Source organism: Monodelphis domestica, chromosome 4 (genome assembly GCF_027887165.1).
Source record: "Monodelphis domestica isolate mMonDom1 chromosome 4, mMonDom1.pri, whole genome shotgun sequence".
Lineage (NCBI taxonomy): Eukaryota > Metazoa > Chordata > Mammalia > Didelphimorphia > Didelphidae > Monodelphis > Monodelphis domestica.
Genome location: NC_077230.1, coordinates 131,725,128 through 131,746,902, shown reverse-complemented (window position 1 = coordinate 131,746,902; position 21,775 = coordinate 131,725,128). Strand labels below are relative to the sequence as shown.

Sequence of the window (21,775 nt, the reverse complement as noted above, 5' to 3'; positions counted from 1 at the left end):
CCATATTTTATTCTGCATTAGAACTACAGCATTGCTATTGCAAACACACCACACAATTGCTGTGTATCACATTTTACTGCATATTTGTGATTATGACATCACATCCCTACAAGATCAATCATTCAACAAAGAAACACTACATTCCTACTTTGAACTAGGATCTGTGCTAGATGTTAGGGATAAATTCAATAAATTAAATAATCCTTATTCACAAGGAATTGCCATCTTAATGGAAAAGAAAAGAAGTACATAGATGAGTGGATACAGAATATAGGCTAATATAGAATAAGTTCTATAATGTAAGTACCAAGTCTTAATTATGTTTGCTTTTCCCCTCAGGACAAACCAGAGTGACTAGCACAAAGCAGATGCTGATTAAATTGCCTTTGGATTCAGGCCCTTATGATCACCCTTTCTCTGGGATCTAAGCAATTGCTAAAGACAGTAAGAGCAGGGAATTCTTAACCTGGGGTCCTTGACCTTGGGTGGTGGTCGTGGTTGTTTTTTAATACCTATCTAATTCTATATAGTTTCCTTTGGTTTCCTATGTATTTTATACATAGTTTCCTATGTATTTTAATTTATGATTTTAAGAATATTCCGAGAAGGGCACCATAGGCTTCATTGGACTGCCAAAGAGGTCCATAACAAAAAAAATAAAATAAAATAAAAGTTTAAAACTAGTGAACTAGGGGCAAAGAACTCAGCTCCTAGGCTGACAGATGCTGCATGAGACCCTGCTGAGCTCTAATTGATTATCAAATTTCTGCATTTCTCTGATCTGCTTTAGTCAGACAAAGCTGTTTCTATGTGGAAAACTATTAAGTGCCATGCAGAAAAAAGAGGGAAGGGCCCAGGAAGACATCTTTCCCTGACTGACAGCATTATATAACATGGTCTATAATAGGGTTTCATAAATAAGATATCTGTAAAGTACTTAGCACAGTGCCTGGTATATATAAATGTTTGTTTCTTTGTTTTCCATTTCCTCTTTGGCATCTTTGTTTCTGCCTCTTCCAGTCCTTTCCCTTGGTTTACTGGATTCCAGAGTGGAATATTATTTTCCTAGGTAATTTTTAAGATGGTCTGGTGTCTGGAATCCAAGACTGAAGAACAGGGAAGTGGAGAGGAAGAGAATATGGCTACATATATAACAAACACAATATATTTGTATTGGAAAACAGGAGGAACCAAGGGGAATGCTTTCCAAGGCCATCCTAGTAAATTATAGTTTCTTAGATTGAACTGTGCTATTGGACGTTAGTATTAGGAGGTACCCCTCTGTAGATTTCTGAGGAGCAATTAAATCATGAAAGTTCATTCTCTTAAGCCTGTCCTGCAGAATTATCAAATATCCTAGCTCTTTTGGTTCAGATTTACTATCACTAAAGACCTTTTGTCCTCACTTACTTCTTGCAGCCTGATAGAGCTTATGACACACCCGTTGGCTAATGACATTCAGGAAAGGACTTGATTTCTGCTGAACAGGTTTCCTGTACTTGGTTCAGAAATGCAGAAAGATGGTTCATCAAGAAAAATAATGAATCAGAAGCTGATTAAGTATCAATCATTTCTATCTGGCTCTAAACCTCTTGAGGAGCAACAGATTCACTTCCTTTTGAAATAACGAGGAGCTGAAGAGAGTGGGGAATTCCATTCATTCCAGGAGCATTTGCTTCCCTGCATCTCCAGTTCTCCACCTCTAATGTGGATCAGAATAAATTGCTTTTAAATTGCCTGGAGACACAGAGGAAGGAGTTATGGGCAGAATGGGTTGTAAATGCAAAGCTCCACTGGTCTTTAGTGTCGTTATTTCAAAATTCAAGATTATTCATTTTAGCTATTGCTGGTATCATGTGCAAAAAAATGGTAGCAGCTATACATGGACTGATTTCTTTCACAGTCACTAAGCAATTCAGCCATAGTTCTACTCAGAGTATTTGGACACACTCTAGTAAGATCAAGAAACAATAATACATAATTGGACCAGTCTTATAAACTAAAGGTATTTGGTTTCCTAGAACCAATACTACCCACTTCTCATGGTCCAGTTCCATCTGCCACACCTGTGTGTTGAATATGGTTTGGCACAAATACCTCTATCTCTTGGTACCTACACTGTCCTCTTTTGGGCTTTGAATGGACACTGTTTTTGCCCAGTTCTGTAAAAATAGACTCGAATCCAGGACTTCAATCCCCAGAAGTCTGTGCTCCACTTCCCCAGAATGCTTTGTAATCTCACTGGATTCTCACCTGGGACGAGAGCAAAATATTATTTAAAGACTCTCCACCGTAGGTGGGGTCTTCTTTTTTCCCTCTTTTTACTTCCGCTTTGGAGCACACACGGCTCTCCACCTAGCAGGCAAGATGTGAGTGGTTGTGTCTAGGCCTCTCTCTGGCCTAGACATGTGCTTTTCTTACTTGTATATTCTTAGGTTCTCAATCTTAAATAAACCTCTAAAAAAATAATACTCCTTGCAGAGAGAAACTAATTTCTACCTGCCTCAGTTTCCCTAATTTTTAACTGTTACAGTTTCTACTAAGTGACAGAAAATAGATGCCAGAGGTAGTGGGTGGGTATTCTTTTAAAATGTGCAAGGCTGAATAAGACATCCATGAAGTTAATAGAGGTGTGAACAACAGTAATGACATACTATGAACAACCACACCACCAAATGCTCTTATTTTAAAGGGGGTTGAGCTTTTTCTAACATACCATGTAGGGAAATAATAGTAAAGCAAACCAAATAACAAAAATAGCATTGCCACAAAAAGGCAGGGACTTTTTGTTCATCCAGTGGAATCCAGTTCAGGACAGTCTGGACCCTTCCTTCTCAGCACTGGAGTACCTGCTAAAAGCAGGTGGCAAAAATGATACCATGAGATTTCTTTGGAATTTACAGACTACATGAGTATTTGCCACACTGAAAAAATGTATTCTTAGGGCAACAAAGGGAGAAATAATCTCCCTTTTACAGCTAGGAAAACAATAACAACAATATCACTATAAGGGACACAAAGAGTTATAATAGTTGAGGTCAAGTCTTGACTCTCTCACTTATCATGACTTAGGTGAATCACTTCTTCCTAAGCCTCAGTTTTCTCATGTGTATATTAAAAGAGGAGCCAGTCAGTGATTGTCTCTTCAATTTAAACATCTTTCCCTCTAGAATATATACATGTGCAGTGATAGATGGCTAAGAAGAACAATGCCCAAATGTTTCTGGGACACAAAATCATAGGAAGAAAGATCTACACCTGAAAGAGGGCTTAGAAACCAACAAGTAAAATTAGATTCATTTTACAGATGAGAAAATTGAGGCCCAGGAAGATTAAGTGATTTACCTAAGGCCACACAGCCAATGAAGAAAAGAGCCAGGATTTCAGCACTATTTCTCAGCTTCCAAGGGATGTTCTTTCCCCTCCTGGATCACAATGCCTTAATAATCTTTTAAGTTTTGTCTCATTTGTTGACTGGAGAAAAATTAATATCAAACTATATTATTTATTAGCAATATTTCTATGAGAATCCATTTATTTTCTCAAACTCTGACCTTTGAAGGTCAGGCAATTCAGGTCTCAAGCTTCCCAGGTCCCAAGGCATCCAGTTGGGCCAAAGCCTTTGTGTTTTGTTAAAGGTAAGGATAGTTTTCTGCTTATCCATTATGTCTAAACAAGAACATCCTCCCTAAGGCATTTGAAAACATATGCCTCTTCATCCTTGCTAAATATATCATCTAAGTTTGAGGTGTCTTGGTCTATGATAGGAAAAAGAGCCACTGAAAACATGACTGACGCAACTTTTATTTTTCTAGCCAAAGATTGCTAGAGGAAGTTGTTTTTCATAAACTTCTGACATTCTATTTCTTTAAAGTACGAAAGAAGAGTGGGTCAGCTATATTTTCTTAGCTTAGGAATCCACCTATCTGAAGCATAATCCTTTCTTTCTACTTATGATAAAGTAATAGAGGAGGAGTTGAGATCCAATAAATACTTGTTAAATTATCATGATTTGGGAGGCAGAAGAAATGGTCTTGAGTAGTAAGGGGACAGTCAGCCAAGTGATCGCTTGTTACAATTGGAGGTTTCGTCACGATGGATGTAATTGCCATCAATAATTGAGCTCTCACAGAAAAGTCACCTTTTAGACGTTACAGTCTTAGAGTCTTTCCACAGCACACAGGAAGAAAAAAGTGCCTGACCCCATTTTCAACAATGATTAGAAATAAATTCATAAGTATGACCATTGGATGAACTCTTACTGAAAGGTTCACTTACCTTAGTTTCTCTGAGAAGAAATTGTAAATCTCGTCCACTGAGGATTCCATGATTCTTCACATAGCTGGGCATGTGGTTAGTGCTAGACCCATAGACAGTTGCATGTACTTCCATGTAAGTGTGAATGATGTCCAAGTACTCTTTCTTATTCTAGAAAACACAAAAACATATGTTAATTAAGTTTTATACCCTATTAACATAGGTCATAATTTTCTATTAAGAAGAAAACAAAAATACCTCATCTCCCAAGAGCTAGAGACAGTAGATCACTGCCCTTCAATTTATGGCAATTTAGAAATAATGATGACAATAATAATAAAATCTAAGTTTCATATTGTATTTTAAGGTTTGCAAAGACCTTTTTAAAACCAAATTCTAAGTTTCTTGGGTTTTTTCTTTTAAAAATTCGGGCTTGGATATCAAGTGACAAAAGAGTCATAGCACAGTTATATAGTTTTGCAAAGGAAAAATTTGCAGCAGTAGTGGCAACATTCTACTGAATAACAAATGAATAGCTTACAGCAAGTTGTTTTGAAGTATTATCCTGGTTTTGTGATTACCAAGAACTCAACACATCAGTTTTGGCTCATCCTCATTGTGGGGGAGGAAGTTTGGGGAAGAGAAAGGAAAGCCCTGAAAACTCAGTCTGCCTTGAATAGACATTTGGAGATGCCAAGGAGTCCCTGTGGAAACCAAGCACTCAGTCCCTGCCAATCTATTCTTTGAGAATGGCTCTGCTCCTCCTGTCAAAAACAGAGTCTGCCTATTTCTGAGTTTAAGGAGATCTAGTGGTCCTGGATTATAGAGGTTTATTAACCAGGGAACTGTAGAGATAATTACAGCACTCAAGTAAGGGAGAAAAAAGGAAAAAATTGTGCAAGCACATGTTTTTGATGTTTGGATATATCTCTCTGACATGTAGTTATGGAAATAATTTACATATGTAAGTATTATGTATAAATATATATTTATGTATTATATATAAACACAACACAAAAATACCATGCCTACAAATATATACATGTATATGTGTGTATGTTTATATATTTCATGTATTTGTAGGCACTATTTGACTTTTACAAGTCAAAATTTTCTGTGGCTGGGACTTTACTAGTTTTCCTCCTTAAGCATTTTGTGTTTGTCCACTGCGACTTGCCAGATCTAAAACTGGAGTTGAATTTTCTGCCCCTATCTCTTCATTTTGTAAAGATACAAGTTTTAAAAAGATTTTCTGTTCAACGGAAGGTGAATTTTCTTTTTGAATCTAGTTCTAAAGCCCTCAAGTCAAACATAAAAATAGCAGGTCTTATGAGAAGAAAGCACAAGAACTGTCAAGAGCTTTCAAGTTCAATATTATGAACTCTTCAACTAGATTTTAAGCTCCTTGAGGGCAAGAATCATCAATTGCCATCCATAGTACTCAGTAAAATGCCTGGCATAAAGTAGGCATTTTAATAAGTATAAACTGACTGAGTAGCTGTTATGAGGCACTGAAAAATCCCCAACAAGAAGAAGAAAAAAATATTATTTCTCTTGAAGTGGCAGAATTGGATTGGAGGAGAAGCTTGCAGGATCCTCATTGCTTAGACAAGAATTATCTGCAAACTTTCTTTCTTTCTTTTTTATGTTTCAAAATGTTACCTTATATCCTAGAATCAATACTAGATAGCCATTCTAAGGCAGAAAAGGGGTAAGGGTTAGGCAATTGGGGTTAAATGACTTGCCCAGGGTCACATAGCTAGGAATCTGAGGCCACATTTGAACTCAAGTCCTTCCAGGTTCTCTATCTACTGTGCTACCTAATATAAGAGAAGCTTACTTTTAAGGTAGTGGGGTATATAGATGACCTCTCAAGGTCTCTTTCATTCCATGTCATCCCAAGTCCTTCTAGAATCAGACAATGATTCCAGACAGTATGTTACTCTTCTGAAAGTATGAAAAAAAAAAAGTCCTGGAAATTTAGGTGTACAGTCAATACATGCAGAGTGTAGATTTTTCCCTGGATTATATTTGTTACAAACTCCTCATCCTAACCACCCACAAGCCCAAAATAACCAAAAGCAGACCAGAAACCGTTAATATCCATGTGACTGGGCAGTACATAGTCACTTTCACACTCTAGATTGTGCTTCCCACAAACCCACCTACTCCATTGTGTTTTACAGAATTAAAACTTAGTTCTTCTCTCTTAAGGAAATTGAAGCCTGGAGTTTCTCTTGTGGTCTCAAGTCTAGTTAGTGGCTTTGTTTTCAATCTGATGCCTTTCAATTATATTAATCTAGTTTTGGATAGACAAGTTACTTAATGGACTTAAGTGGGGGAAACCCTGAGTTCAAATTTTCCTTCAGAAACTTTCTGGATGTGTCATCCCAGATCAAGTCACTTAACCACTTTCAGCTTAAGTTTCCTTGTCCTTAAAATGTGGATCATAATAGCCCCTACATCCCCCCCCCCCAGGTTTTTTAAGGATCAGATAAAATAATATATGTAAAATGCTTTTCATACCTAAATATTCTATATAAATACAAGCAATTATCATTATGTTCAAATAGGAAAATTATATAGGAATACTAACTTCTGTGGATGGGGAAAAAAGTCATTTAAAAATATGTTGCAAGGGGCAGCTGGGTGGCTCAGAGTCAGGCCCAGAGATGGAAGATCCTGGGTTCAAATCTGACCTCAGACACTCCCTAGCTGTGTGACTGTGGGCAAGTCACTTAACCTCCATTGCCTAGTCCTTAAAACTTCTGCCTTGGAACCAATACCTAGTGCTGATTCCAAGATGGAATATGAATATACATATAAATAATAAACCCTTACCTTCTATCTTCCATCCATTTTTATAACATATATATACTTATATATGTTATAAAAATGCTACAGGATAGAAAAAGAAATGTTATTCCCTTCCTCAGTCATGTTATGCTATGTTGGATAAACAGCAGTCACAATGATGTAAAGGAATATAATGCTAAGACATCAGGACTTAGATCAATGCAAGTGATTGGCTTTGACTCCAGAGGACTGATTGATTATGAAACCTTCCTCCCATTTCTCAGCAGAGGCTAGAAGTGAAGAATAAAGCATGTGCTGTCAGATACAGTTAGCATGTTGGCTTGTTTGGCTTAAATCTACTATTTTACACAACTACCAACATAGTTCAACTAAAGATCTTTCCCTGAGGTAAGCAGATTCATCTGGGAAGCCTCACAGAAACACAGTCCTGAGACTTCCCATTAACTGCAGAGGTTAAGGTGCTTATATAGAGTTTTGAAGAAGGGAAAGGGCATAGACCCAGCTACCAAGTTCACTGAAGATTGGGTACAAAGCACTAGCCATAGTCTAAGGCGGCTGGAAGTTGCCTAGATGCAATAATCAGAGGCTAGGGTGTTTTGACTAGTAATTACAGTTTTGATTGCCTTTGAGTTCTGGTTCAGGTGACTAAAATGTACTTGAGGTTTTATTGTTCAGTCTTGGACCAGGATCAGTCTAGGGGTTTCAGAAGACCATGTTGTCAGAGCCAAGCCCATATTCCTGAAAGCCATTTTCCAGGGCCATGCCTTCTGTTACCTCCTTCTTAAGAGGTTTTTTTTTTTGTTTGTTTGTTTTTTTAATTTGCTGGATTATGTGAATAAATAACTGTCTCATCTCCTGCCTCTTTTCTGAATTCCCGGTACTTAGCATGGAGCCTGGCACAATGAATGTTTATTGATTGATTGGCTAAGCATCAGTTTCCATCTAGGTAATGTGAGGGGATGAAGTTAGCTGACCTCTAAGATTCCTTCCCCATCTACAATTCTATTATTTTAGCCACCTCGGTCCTCTCTGGGCAACTTGTTCTCAAAGTGAAGCCAAGGGGCTCTTTCACTGAGGATTAGAGAAAAACATATACTGACAAAAACAGCGGAAACATAAAATCCAAGACAGGAGGGGGGCAGAAACAGGGTTTTCTTGGATGCCAAGAATTCTTTTTTTTTTTGTCCCTAGCTCAATTTAAATTCTCATTAAAAACAAGTAATCAAACCTATTAAAATTTAAATCTATGAAAGCGAGAAAGGCACACTTCCAGATTTAAACAAATAAGACTAAGGAAAAGGTGAGAACTAATACTGTAACTCTCAGATCCTCATGCTTCAGTCTTTCTTTGGGAGCTTATGATTACAGCTTGAGGCAACTACATTTGCAACACTGGTAGTAAGATCTTTAGTGCTGGAACTGAGAGCTTTAGGAAAACAATGTAATCTGAAATAACACTGGTAAGAGGACTGGGTCAGAGGGAGAGGGAGAATATAAAATGAATAGCTTTTTTCTCATTTTTACATTCTCTCAAGCTTTTTATATTAAGAATTTCATTTGTGAATGCTACTTTTATATGCTCTCGGTGACCTTTTAAAAAACACTCATGGTTTTTTAATATGTTCATATTATAAATCTCACTGGATATGGAGTTAGGAGACTTGGGTTTGAATTTTAGTTCTGCTAATCATTACTTGGAATGAACTTGGGACAAGTTGTACCTATAAAATTGGGAATTGCACTTAACTCTTGAGATTTCTCCCAACTGATATTTTCAGAGAATCTCCAGATTAACTCTTTCCTAGAATATTAAAGCAAACCACACAAAAGACATATAGTGATTGAATTATGACAGACATGTGCTAGCAAATGACAAATCAGAAACAACTGACAGACCCCCCTGGGTATCCTAAGTCAAGGTTAAGCTACCATTGGTACATGTGAGATCCAGGAAATGATGTAAAACGGTCTATACATTTCGAGGGACTTCCTCTCTCTGGGCTTTTTTTCACAGAAAGGTGACTCTGGCTCTTGCAGCGGAGAGGTGGCTGGTGGCAGTGTGCTGAGCATCTTGGCATCTTGATGTGACTGCAGCTATTGTCCAGGTTTGGTAGTAAGTGTCCTTGATACAGTAACTGGGAGAAGCTTAATATTGTAGGTCAGGTGAGGCATCTTCTCTGAGCTCTCTCGGAGTTTAGGCTGATTCCCTTTTTCTTTTATCTTCCAAAACACTATCCTCTTAGGAAGTCCCTAATCTTTTGAGGAGGCCTCATGGCAGAGGTCTTTGAACACCCCCTGGCACAGGCTGGGCCGGAGAAATCCTATACCCTTTTCCCTCTCTTTTCTTCTTAATTCCTTCCCTCTATATTAATTAAACCACCACAAGATTTCCAAACTGACTTAAGTATTTTATTTGGGATTTGAACTAATCCCTGGCGACCAATTAAATTTATATTTAGTCTCAACCCTAAAATTTACCCTTACAGTCTGTGTGTTTAAGTTTCACACAACTCCAAATCTGTCAGGTGATACTGACAAACATTTGAGTGTCTAAAGGGGTGAGGGAGAATGAGATGTGGTGAGAAGAATGACAAGTCAGGAGGGCCACTGAAGCCGGTAGCAATCAGAGGTGAGGTTTATTGGTCACAGTTAGTATTTTATAGAGGGAGTGGCACAGGCTAAGGGATTAGGTAAATTTTTTACATGGACAATGGTCAGTAATGATTTACAATCTAAGTACAATGACTTAGCTTACCTCACCAAAGCTTAGCCAGAGTTATCTATAGGATAATAAATCACAGGTAAATATGGAACCATCTAACCAAGCTGCTCACAGAATTTCTGCATCAGTAATTTCTTGGAAGAACATACAGTTTTTTACAAAGTACAACAGGGAGGGGATAGAAAGGAGAAGTTTTTGGGGCCTTATGTGAGGAGTGATTCCACCCAGACAATGGCTTTGATTTTATTGGGGTCCACTCTCACTACTGAGGGCTACACAATTCCTTGGAGTTCAGGATCTTTATTTGTTTTTGTTGTCTTTGTTTAGTTATTTTTAAGCCATGCCAGACTCTTTGTGACCTCATTTGTGATTTTCTTGGCAGAGATACCAGAATGGTTTATAATCTTCTCCACTCTTGTAGATATAAACACTTTTTGTGAATAGGGGGTACTCTATGCCTAGGAACTAGTTATTCAGAGACCACATTGAACCATGTCTGTCAGTATATATCTGGTCTCCCCTATGGCTATAAGAAATCTCTGTGGGTGTAAAATTCATAGAACTCAATATTTTATCCTAATTCTGTGGTATTTAAGCTCTCCCTATCAGAGACTTGTCCTGGGATGATAGTCTTCATGCATCTGAACGGGTGCTGGATGGAAAAAGGATTCGACTTATTCTGGGGTGCTTCTAGTTCAGCCCTCTCCCTTTATATACAAGGAAATGAAGACTCATAGAGGTGATGCTCTTTGACAAGGTGACAGAGTTGGTTACACAATTAGAACTCAAATGTTCTGTCTCCCAGTTAAATGCTCTAATATACTATTATTTCTTGAACTACTCTGTAGGACTTGGGTGATTCTTATGATGTGAAAAGGAGTTCCATGAGAAATCTTTAATACTAGAGAATTTTTTCTTTTAATGTTTTAACAAAATTATATATAAAAAGGCAAAGAAATCAAAGAGAACAGACACTTATGAAGAGTCTAATATGTGCCAGGCGCTGTAATAAGTGCTTTCTAAGAAGATTATTTCAATTAATTCTCATAATAATCCTCTAAAGTAGGTGCTATTGTTATATCCATGTTACAGTAGAAGAAACTTGGGTCAAAGGGGAAATGGCTTTCCCAGGCTCATACAAATAGTAAGTGTCAGATATACTCTGGTCTTCCACATTCCAGGGCCTAGCAGCCTGTCCACAGCTTCATTAGTTGCTTCTCAAAAACACATTAAGGATAACATATATATATATAAACATAAACAGGCTTTATTTCCTATGTTCTAAAATGCTCTCTTTTTAACCACAAACTTTGGGGCCAGTGTTTATATTTATACTATATACCTTCCAAATTACATTCTATATATTTTAGATGTGATATTATTTTCAGAGAATCTCCTTACTGATTCCCAGAGTGCTAAAATAAAGAACTAAACGAAAAAAAAGTTAGTATCTGAGTTGATGATAAATTGGTTTTGCCTCTTGCCCAAGAACAAAATTAGAGAGGACAACCAAACCTAAAGAACCAGAAGCCTACTTTCAGCCACCCTCACACCTCTGGCTAGTGCATCTTGTCCAAGCTTTTGTGAACTCTAGTAACCTGGCTGTTGTTCCTGCCTCCCCTCTAAAATATTATTTAAGCTCCTCTCTTTGTAATCCAATTTGGAGACTCCCATCATGGTCCTGTGTGGGGAATGAAGACTGCAGTCTGTTGACCAGAATCAGATCCTTTATTATAACTCTTCTAGAAATTGATTTTTAAAAGATTAACAGATGTTTATAGTTGATTACATATTGTCTGCCTCATTCAAATGATATATCCTTGAGGGTAAGGTCTATATTTTACTTTATTTTGTCTAGACCTCTAGTGCTTAGTATAATGACCAGAATATACTAAAGGCTTAATAAATGCAAAAACTATGTAAACCTAAATTTAAACCCAAGCTAGATTTTCACCAGGAGTGGAAGATATAAGGAACCAGAACATGGGAAGAGGAAGCCTAACTATACTCAGTAAAAACCAGACACTCTCGTGATTATATTCAAACTGGTCATATATATGGATCCAGAGCAGAGGGCTCTTTTTTAGTAGAGGAGGACATGGGGTGAGTATCCCAGCCTATTGGACCCCAAAGTATAATTATTGTTGGATATGTAAAAACTTTAGAACTTATTATCATTCAAGAGAAAACTGTTTCCATCCTCTTGCCTTTAATGCTATAGTAATCAGCCCTCAGTATGACAAACCAAAATAATAATTACATTTAGATAATACTGAAAGGACAGCACTATAGGATAGTCAGTACAAGTTTCATTATCCATATTTTAAAAATAATTAAAATTAAGTCAAAGAGGTTAAGTGACTTGCTCTGTAATCTAAACCAGATTTTCCTATTGAGGCAAACATAGTATATGTTTGTAGGACTTCATGTTATGTGATGAGTAGGTTTCAAGATCCTTCGTGTAAGATGAAATCACACATAATAGAAAAACCCATTATTTAATAAGTATTTATTAAATGAACTCACCTAGGCACCTTATGATTTTTCTTATGCTTATCAGAGCTACCAGCATCACTACTCTTGTAATTTGGAGCCACTATTGATAATTAAATAATAAATTAACAAACAAACAAATAAATAATTAAATAAAAAAGAGAGGCACTGTTCTGAAGTAGCCATGACTTTATACATACAAGTGAGAACACTGGACAAAGATTGGCATGGGAGCTAATATCTGGCACAAAACAGTGTAGCTTTTCAGAGCAAGAATCAGTGAGATTACATAAATTGCTGCAAAACTTTACACAGCTTGGGAAAATGGCATGGATTTAGCACATAATTAAAAATTTTATTTCATGCATTTTCTGCCTTTTTAATTTTTTTTCAATTGCCAGTTGAATAGACCTGAATTTGCTTGTGTAGAGTTTGCATAAAACTAAGACAAGGTCCTATTGTACTCTTGGTGAAAATGATGCCTTATTCTGTATATACCTATAGAATCTACTAAAAAAATTGACATCCCTTCTCTAGATATCTAAATTCTCTCAAACTGAGAAAACCATAACACATGATTCCTAAAGTTTGTTCTATCTCTAATATTTTCTGATCTTAAGTAACTCTGTCAATGTTATCATTTTGTTGACCTCACAGCAAACTTTTCTTGTTCAAATTCATATCTATCTAGCAAGAGAATATTAAAATATTGCCAAAATTTCCCACATACTAAACAACATCTGGAAGCAAAAGATTCTAGAGGATGACTTTTCAAGAAAATATATTGATTTTGCAGCCGAATCATAATTCCTTCCCACATTTTCAAAATTTTAATTTATTACTTCAGGTAAAAAACTAATATACAAATTAGCGATTCATTAAATGTTAATTCTAGAATTATACACCATCTAGTATTTTTTGCTTCCAATGACAAACAAAACAATTCTAAAACCCCAAATCCCCAATATCAGCATATAAAATTTTTTGATGTTTTATTTTTCAGTGTTTAGTATTTATATTATGAATGCAATCATTGTATAATAAATAATAGTAAGATAACAATAACTATATTTTATAATGCCAAAGTTTATATTTTTATACTAAGTATAATATATAAAAATGGAAATATAGCAGATTCACATTACAGAAATATTTGTCCTATGAGCTGTAGTCATTATTTGCTAATAATTTACATGTCACACTGGCTAGGATTGACATTTGCCCCCAACCTCCCCCATCCTGTCCCTTCACAAGTAGATACATGACATTTAAGAGCTAAAAATTTTAACTTACTTATAGGCAAAAATTGAAAGAAAAAACTGTACTCAAGATATGTACCAGTCACAAGCCTATTTCTATATAGAAATTATATAAAGGAGAGGATAATGTCCAAAACATAGATGCAAAGGCAGAATACCATGAATGGCACAGCTCAGTATCTACTAACATCAGTTATAAACATACATGCCCATGAATTCTTTCTTCCCCTCAATAAAGAGGTCAAGGTTTTGATTACATGGTGATTCAAATGTTACAATCAAAGGGGAGACAACTAATTAATTCTTGCAAAATGTATCGTACTACAAATCCTACAAAATACTTGAGTTGGAGATGAATAGGGTTAGGAGAAGAGGGCTGTTAACATACAATTCAATCTATATAAATAATATAATGGAATATATATCTCCTTCCCAAATTGCTATGGGAAAGAACTGAACATTTAGACAAAAACGTTCATTTTGGTTTTTCACTGTTAAATCACAGAAATTTAATGGGGGAGGAATAATGTCTAGGACTTATGCAGGCCAGATTATAATTGAAATTCTCAAGAAGCAATGTTTCTTAATTTTAAAATTATTTTTAATTGACTAGTCTAGATAGATATCTTGACCTGGTCAGTTGAATTTCTCCACAATCTAGAAGGGAGAAAAAAGATCTTCCCTCCTCTGGCACAAGTTTATATACCACTTATGAGCTCACCACTCACAGTCCTTCTCCTCCATATCCCAAGTTATCTCAGACTGGTAAATAGCCATTGAGGAGGTGGACTTCTGAACTCCTCCCTCATTATCACAAGAGGAGAGTATCCTTGCCAGACTTGGGAGACACTAACATATTCAACTTTGTGGAATCCAACATGGCTGCTAAAGCATGCTGATTTCCCTTTTAATCAGGGTTCACTATGGCTGCTCAGTCCTGCCTTTATATCCTTAACAGGCATTTTCATAGCCTGGAATGAAACTGGAAGTCTAGAATTTTACTCAAAGTTTCAGCCTGACCTGATAGGGCTAAAGGGAAAATTATTGCACATAATATCAGAATTCAGTATCAGTTTTCCAGTCAAAAGGTAGAAACCAAATTGAGTTGGAGTACATCTTTGAAGGCCTGAACTTGGACCTTTCATTCAAAAGAGGTAAAAGAAAAATCTCTGCCTTGAACTTCTCATGGTTAGCATCTGACTACCAACTAAGAAAATACCTTTGCATCTACCTCAGTAACGAGCTTTCACATCTGGATTGGTCAGTTTGAGCTTTCAGGGGGAAGAGGAAAAAAGAAAATTTGGGGGAGTAATTTTAATTTAGAAAAACAACATGGTATGCTACATTGTGATAGAGAAAACAACTATCACTACAAGCCTGAAATTAAAAGCATCCCAAATTCTGGAGCTTAATTGTCTGTACAAAATTAATATAGTTGATTAAAAAAAAATCAGCATTTAGAGTTATTTTCTTTAAACTCAAATAAATCCTGTCTCTTTAAGAACCATCTGGCAATCAACAAAATGTGGGAAGGTCATACAACAGCCTCCAATGGTGCCCCAGGCCATTACTGAAATTTCCCTGCCAGAGGATTACAGATTTGCAGTATGATACATAATTGAATATGCCAGGAAGCTTCCATTATAATCATGATTATGCTTGTGGTAAGCAGCAATGCTTCAAAATGACTGAAGAGTTTTTGAAGATCTTTATGTTAGGTAGTTCTTTCCAACATTCAGCAATAACTATTCTGTCTCCCAGAATGGATGGAGGAGATGGAAAACATGTTGCCAGCATATGTTTTATTATGCAACGAGATAGGGGACAGGCAAATTTGTCTCTGCCTACAAACAGCCATTCTCCTGGCGCCTGGCACACAGGGCTAGACTAAAAGAGCAGTCTACTACTCAAAAGGTAAAAACAAAACAGTACCCAGCTGCTATGGAGTTTTCCTGACCTCAGTGAAATCTCCTTAGGCATCTCTGACAAAATCCCAGGGAGCCCTCTCTTCCTATGCTAACACTTAATGAAGAAAAGACTTCATCAAACACCTGGCTTTATCTGGAGAGATAGAGAAGGGATTAGTCCAGAGGGGAAAGAGCCAAATGACAAATAAGATCTCTCATGATGAAAGCCTAGTTTCTGCAAGTACAAGAAATAGTTGCCTAAACCTAGGGCTGTACAGAGACTTTAAGTATCACTTAAAGAGAAGAGACCCTTCTTTCCAGGGATCTTTTGAATTTGCAATTCACAAAAGATCTGGTAAAGGAAGACCTTTTCTGAAATCATTGAAGGCTGGAATGAGAATATATCACTGACTTCAAGACAAGCATAGGGATACAGCAGAAAAACCAACAGGATGACTGGGAATGAGAAGTCAATGGTAACAAAATTCATTCTTTAACTAACTGGCTGGATGACCTTGGCTAAGTCTGCTAGAAAATGAGATGAATTGCTTCAGTTTGGGAAATGATTAAACAAACTAAACAATGCAATAGAGTATTATTGTGCCATAATAACCAATGAATAGAAGGAATTCAGAGAGCCACTGGAAGACTTAAGGAACTGATACATAATAACATCAGTTATATAGTGCTTAAAGGTTTCAAAATGTTTTATAGAGAGTATCTCATTTGATCCTTACAGCAATCCTAAAAGGTGGTTGTTATTATAATCTTAATTTTACAGTTGAAGTAACTGAAATAAAGGTTAAGTGACTTGTCTAGGGTCATACAGCTAAATAAGTGTTTGAGGTACTATTTGAATTCAGAACTTCTTGACTCACAGGTACTCTATCCATTGAGCCACCTAGGCTTCTTAAGAATTAAGTAAGCAGAGTCAGGAGACATAATATATACAGGATAAAAAAATAAGTGGAAAGAAGAAGAAAAAATAAATCTGAATGTCATGCAATTTTAGACCAAATTTGGTCTCAGATGAGAATTTCTCTCAAATGAGAAAAGGGAGCTCCTTCTCTTTTTTTTGTAGAAAGTGGAAGTCTATGAATATAGAACAATTAGCAGCTGTTACTGCTTAGTTCTTTCTGCGGAACTGATTTGCACCCCCCACCCCTTTCGTTCTAACAAGGTTTGACTGAAATGAAGGTGAAGAAAAAACAAATGTAGCAACAAGAGCCACTATTAAGTAGCAGACAGAGTCCCGAACTTAGGGTCAGGAAAACTTGGTTTCATTTCCTGGGTAACACTTAAAAGCTGTGTGATACTGCTCTGTGAAAGTTATAGTCTTTCTGGCCTCTGTTTCTTCATGTGTAAAATGAGAGAGTTGGGCTCAATGACCTTAAAAATCCAAGTCAGTTCTAAATTTATGATAATTACATTTTTAATTGAAAAAAATTTATTTAATTATTTTAGAATATTTTTCCATGGTTACATGATTCATGTTTTCTCCCCCCCCCCAAATCCCCTGTAGCTGACATGCAATTCCACTGGGTTTTACATGTGTCATTAAGACCTATTTCCATATTATTGATATTTGCACTAGAGTGATCATTTAGAGTCTACATCCCCAATCATATCCCCATCGACCCATCTGATCAAGCAGTTGTTTTTCTTCTGTGTTTTTACTCCCATAGTTTTCTCTGGATGTGGATAGCATTCTTTCTCATTAGTCTCTCAGAATTGTTCAGGATCACTGTATTGCTGCTAGTAGAGAAGTCCATTACATTCAATTGTACCCCAGTGTATCAGTCTCTGTGTACAATGTTCACCTGGTTCTTCTTTCATTCTGCATCAAGAACTGGAAGTTTTTCCAGTTCACATGGAATTCCTCCAGTTCATTATTCCTTTGAGCACAATAGTATTCCATCACCAACATATACCACAATTTGTTCAGCCATTCCACAATTGAAGGGCATCCCCTCATTTTCCAAAAAATATTTTTGCAAAAGTCTTTTTCCTTGATCTCTTTGGGGTACAAACCCAGCAGTGCTATGGCTGGATCAACAGGCAGGCAATCTTTTAAAGCCTTTGGGGTATAGTTCCAAATTGCGATCCGCAATGGTTGGATCAATTCACAACTCCACCAACAATGCATTAATGTCCCAACTTTGCCATATCCCCTCCAGCATTCATTACTTTCCTCTGCTGTCATGTTGGCCAATCTGCTAGCTGTGAGGTGGTACCTCAGAGTTGTTTTGATGTGCATTTCTCTAATTATAAAGGATTCAGAACACTTTTTCATGTGTTTATTGACAGTTTTGATTTCTTTATCTGAAAATTACTTATTCACATCCTTTGCCTATTTATATAATTACACTTTTAAAAAATTTCAACTCAGATTTGGACAGCATGAGTCATGAACCCTTATATACATGTAGTCTTTTAAAGTATCCAAGGTACGTTAAATCTCATTTAAATATCACAAATGGCAGTACAGTGGATAGAGAGCCTGGCATGGAGTCAGGAAGACATGGGTTTAAATCTGGCCTCAGATACTTAGTAGCTGTGTGACTCTGTGTAAGTCACTTAGCCCTATTTGACTCAGTTTCTCATGTAAAAAATCAGCTGGAGAAGAAAATGGCAAAATGTTTCGGTATTGTTGCCAAGAAAACTCTAGGTAAAAAGACCTCAATTGGGCTCAGTAAGAGTTAAACACAAGTGAAACAACTGAACAACAACAACAAAACATCACAATAAACCTGAATGATAGGTACTATAGATACTAACCTCTCCATCTTACACATGAAGAAACTGGCTTCAGAATAAATGATTTGTTAAAGATTATACAACTAGCAAATAAACAAGATGGTATTAGAAACCAGATCTTCCTGACTTCAACTTCAATGCTCTATTCTCTACATCACCATGACTCTAAACAGAAGGAATGAAGTGTTATGTATGGGGATAGATGGATCATCCACATTGCCAAAATCGGGGATCCTTGAAGTACTGAAGACACATACTAAATTACTAAAAGAAGACCCTCACTTAATTGAAGTGGTTCTGACTATTAAGATGCAAGAATACTTTTCTCTTCTTTGTGCATAGATTAGTGAGCTGTATAGTACTGTGAAAAAACAATGAAATAGGAGACTTAAGAGATTTGGATCTTATTACTGGCTCTGATCAAAACATTTAAAAATATTCTTTTTATTTTTAATATGAATAAGATTCATATTAAATATATGCATTTTGAAAGGCTGAAAATTTTTTCCATTGTGACATTTTCAAGTACTTAATTTATACTTTAAAAATTCTGCTATATGATTTTTTATTAGGATATAGTGGAACAAAAATTTATGTATAATTTTCCTATCAATTGTTTTAGAGACCTCCAACTGTTTCTGAATGAGTTCAGTTGTTGAATTAAAAATATGTCTATGATTCTCTTTTGTGCTGTAATCTTTCTTTTATATTGACTACATGAGAAAATGTCACTTTGAACAGTAAGACCACGGCAGAAAAGTATCATCAAAAAGATCACTGCTAAGATCTTGTGCCTTTGTAACCCTCAATTTTTTTCCATGGGGAAAAAAAAAAACCCAACAAAAACCAACCTACTTCTTGTCATTGGTAAGAAATCCTTCTCTTTTGTCATCATTTGGCTTTTGGGTTTATTTTCAATACCAAAAAATCTACCTCTGACTAAAAATTTTAAGCCACTACTTTTAAATATTATAGAGAAAAATCAGAAAATATTTTATAAGCCTTAATTACCTCTGAAATATGTTGGTTAATGTCTTATAAGATTATATATGATATTTCGCCAAAGAATATATAAATGTATTACCCCCAAAACACAGGAAAAATATTACCTTCCTCACAATGCTTTAGATTTTGCTATGTTTTTTTTAATCCAAAAATTAATTATTGACAGAACTTAATATTTTGACAGAACAGTATGTAAAGTGAGTTTCATAGACAAGGTAACACAGAGTGTTGGACTTGGCATCAAGAAGAACAGAATTCAAATCTTGCCCAAAAGACATACTAGTCATGTGACCCTCGGCAAAAACCTCTCCCAACCTCATTTTCCTCATTTCTAAAATGGAGATAATATCACTTACCTCCAAGGGCTTTTTTGTGAAATATCTGTAAAACATTTCGCAAATATTAAGGTGCTATATAAAATTTAACAAAAATGTAATCGAAATTAGTGATTTAAAGACAGTTAAATCTTCATTTTTCATTCACCAATGATGCAATTAGTCTCATTTTAATCAAGTAATTCAAGGATCCGTGATTTTCCTTTAATAGTAACTTAAATGTGTCACTTAACCTTGAGTCTGTTTTCCAAGTCTACCAAATGAAAAGTAAAATACTTCCCCTATATTGGCATCATTATGAGAGGAAAAGGTGCATAGCCAGACTCAAATTCACTGAGAAATTAGGATGGAGCTGAATTTGCTCCAATACAACAGGAATATAGAACAGTTGTAAATCAACAATGCCCAGTATCAGAAGAACACAGTTCTGGAGGTCATCTATCCCAAGGCCTTTTTATAGATGAGGAGACTGAAGGTCAGCAACATGTAATGACTTATACAAGGTCATATGGATAAGAGATGGATGCAGAACTAGGGCCAGAACCCAAGTTACCTGACTCCAAGTTAAGTGCTTTTCCCCTAATATTAAATTGCTTTCTTGCATATTAATATAAATAATTCATTATTGGATGGTTAGTTGTTGATTTGGTTTATTTATCAATGGGCAGTAGAAGCTTGTTTGTGGGTCTGTGCATCTTGGTGTATTCTTTCTTAAGTCATTTTTGTCCATTTCACATTTTAAGTCGCTCAAGTGCAAAGACTACATCTGTTTCATTTGCTTTCCCAGGCACATCGCCCAGTGGCATACGCACTAATAAATACGACTTGATGATGATGGATGTGTTCAGTTTGTAATAATGTGCATAATATCTCCCCTCAGAATATGATATGTCAACCTCATTGTTGTAATGTTGTGGACCACACTCAAGAGGAAAGGACAATGGATAAACCAGGATATTAAAACAAAAACTACAACTGCTCCAAAAAAACAGGGCCCCTCATATTTGCTTGTATTCCCTGTCAAAATAAAACACGTACTAGAGTCACATTCAAAACCTTGCTGCAATCTTATCACACAGACAACAAGAAAGCTCAGGTATTTTGACTAGAAATCTGATTCTGAACTGAAAATTTAAGTTATTTAGTTAAACCCTTCATCATAGAGTGAAGGGCTGATTATAAAAGAATTCCTTTTACCAAGAAATCACAGGTCTCTTGAAATTTCTTCAGACTATCTTAATGCCTTTTGGAAACATGCAGACAGTAAAAATGAGGGCACTCAGCTTAATTAGCATATTCAGAAACTTAAAATGCTACAAAGTAAATTTATTTGCTAAATAAAAGTAGCTAAAATACATAATTTAGAAGTGGCAATCTGAAAACAAGAAAAACTAAATTCCCAGGGCTATCCATTATTTTCAGCAATTCCCTCTTCACATTTTCCCTCAAGTAGCAATTTCCAAACAATGTAAACCTCTGGAGATTTGAAAACTTACACTTTTGAGATCTCAAGAACTCTACTGTCAGATTGAATACCACCATCATAGTCTTGATAGATGGATTCCCTCTTGACATGCTAAATAGCTCTCCTTGAGGTGTGATTCAGATTTTAAGCCTTGGCCATACACTTACCTTCAGCGTCTCCCAATTGTCCAATGGAACAAAGTACAGACTCCTCTTTGATCCCTGCACATCCAAGCTTACTTCTCTCTTGAATTTGCTTTTAACTTTTCTATCTTGTTCCTCATACAGGTACCTTGCCCTTTCCTAGCTTACTCTACTTTTTAAAAAAATCCTTACTTTCTGTATTAGAATTGATACAGTGTATTAGATTTAAGGCAGAAGAGAGGGAAGAGCTAGGCAACAGGAGTTAAGTGACTGGCTGAGTTAAGTCTTCCTGACTTCAGGTTTGGTTCTCTATCCACTGAGCCATCTAGCTTTCCCTTCCAGCTCTGTTTTATGTTATATTTCCCCATTAGAATGTCTATTCCTAGTTAAAAAATTGGGGGTAGGGGCTTGCATTTGAATTCCCAGCACTTAGCACAGTAGCTGGCCTATATATTAAGTATGTAAATGTTGATTGATTATGCTTTATTTCTTCACTCTTAGGTCTTTATTTTTGGTTATGCTGTCTGTCTACAGCTAGACCCAAACTGCATTTGTCTTCTAACTCTACTTCCTCCATGAAGCCATTCTCACCCATATCAGCTCAGAACAATACGT

The 21,775-nt window shown here is 36.2% G+C and overlaps 1 protein-coding gene across 9 annotated transcripts in view; it reads right to left on the bottom strand.

Moving 5' to 3' along the window:
• The window catches only part of MGAT5 (alpha-1,6-mannosylglycoprotein 6-beta-N-acetylglucosaminyltransferase), a 410,898-nt gene that overhangs the window by 59,044 nt on the left and 330,079 nt on the right, over nucleotides 1–21,775 (bottom strand). For all 9 annotated transcript variants that reach the window (XM_016433598.2, XM_016433592.2, XM_016433591.2 and 6 more), the window contains one exon: nucleotides 4,279–4,428. In XM_016433598.2, coding sequence (XP_016289084.1) covers nucleotides 4,279–4,428 — 150 coding nt within the window. The remainder of the gene's footprint in view (nucleotides 1–4,278; nucleotides 4,429–21,775) is intronic.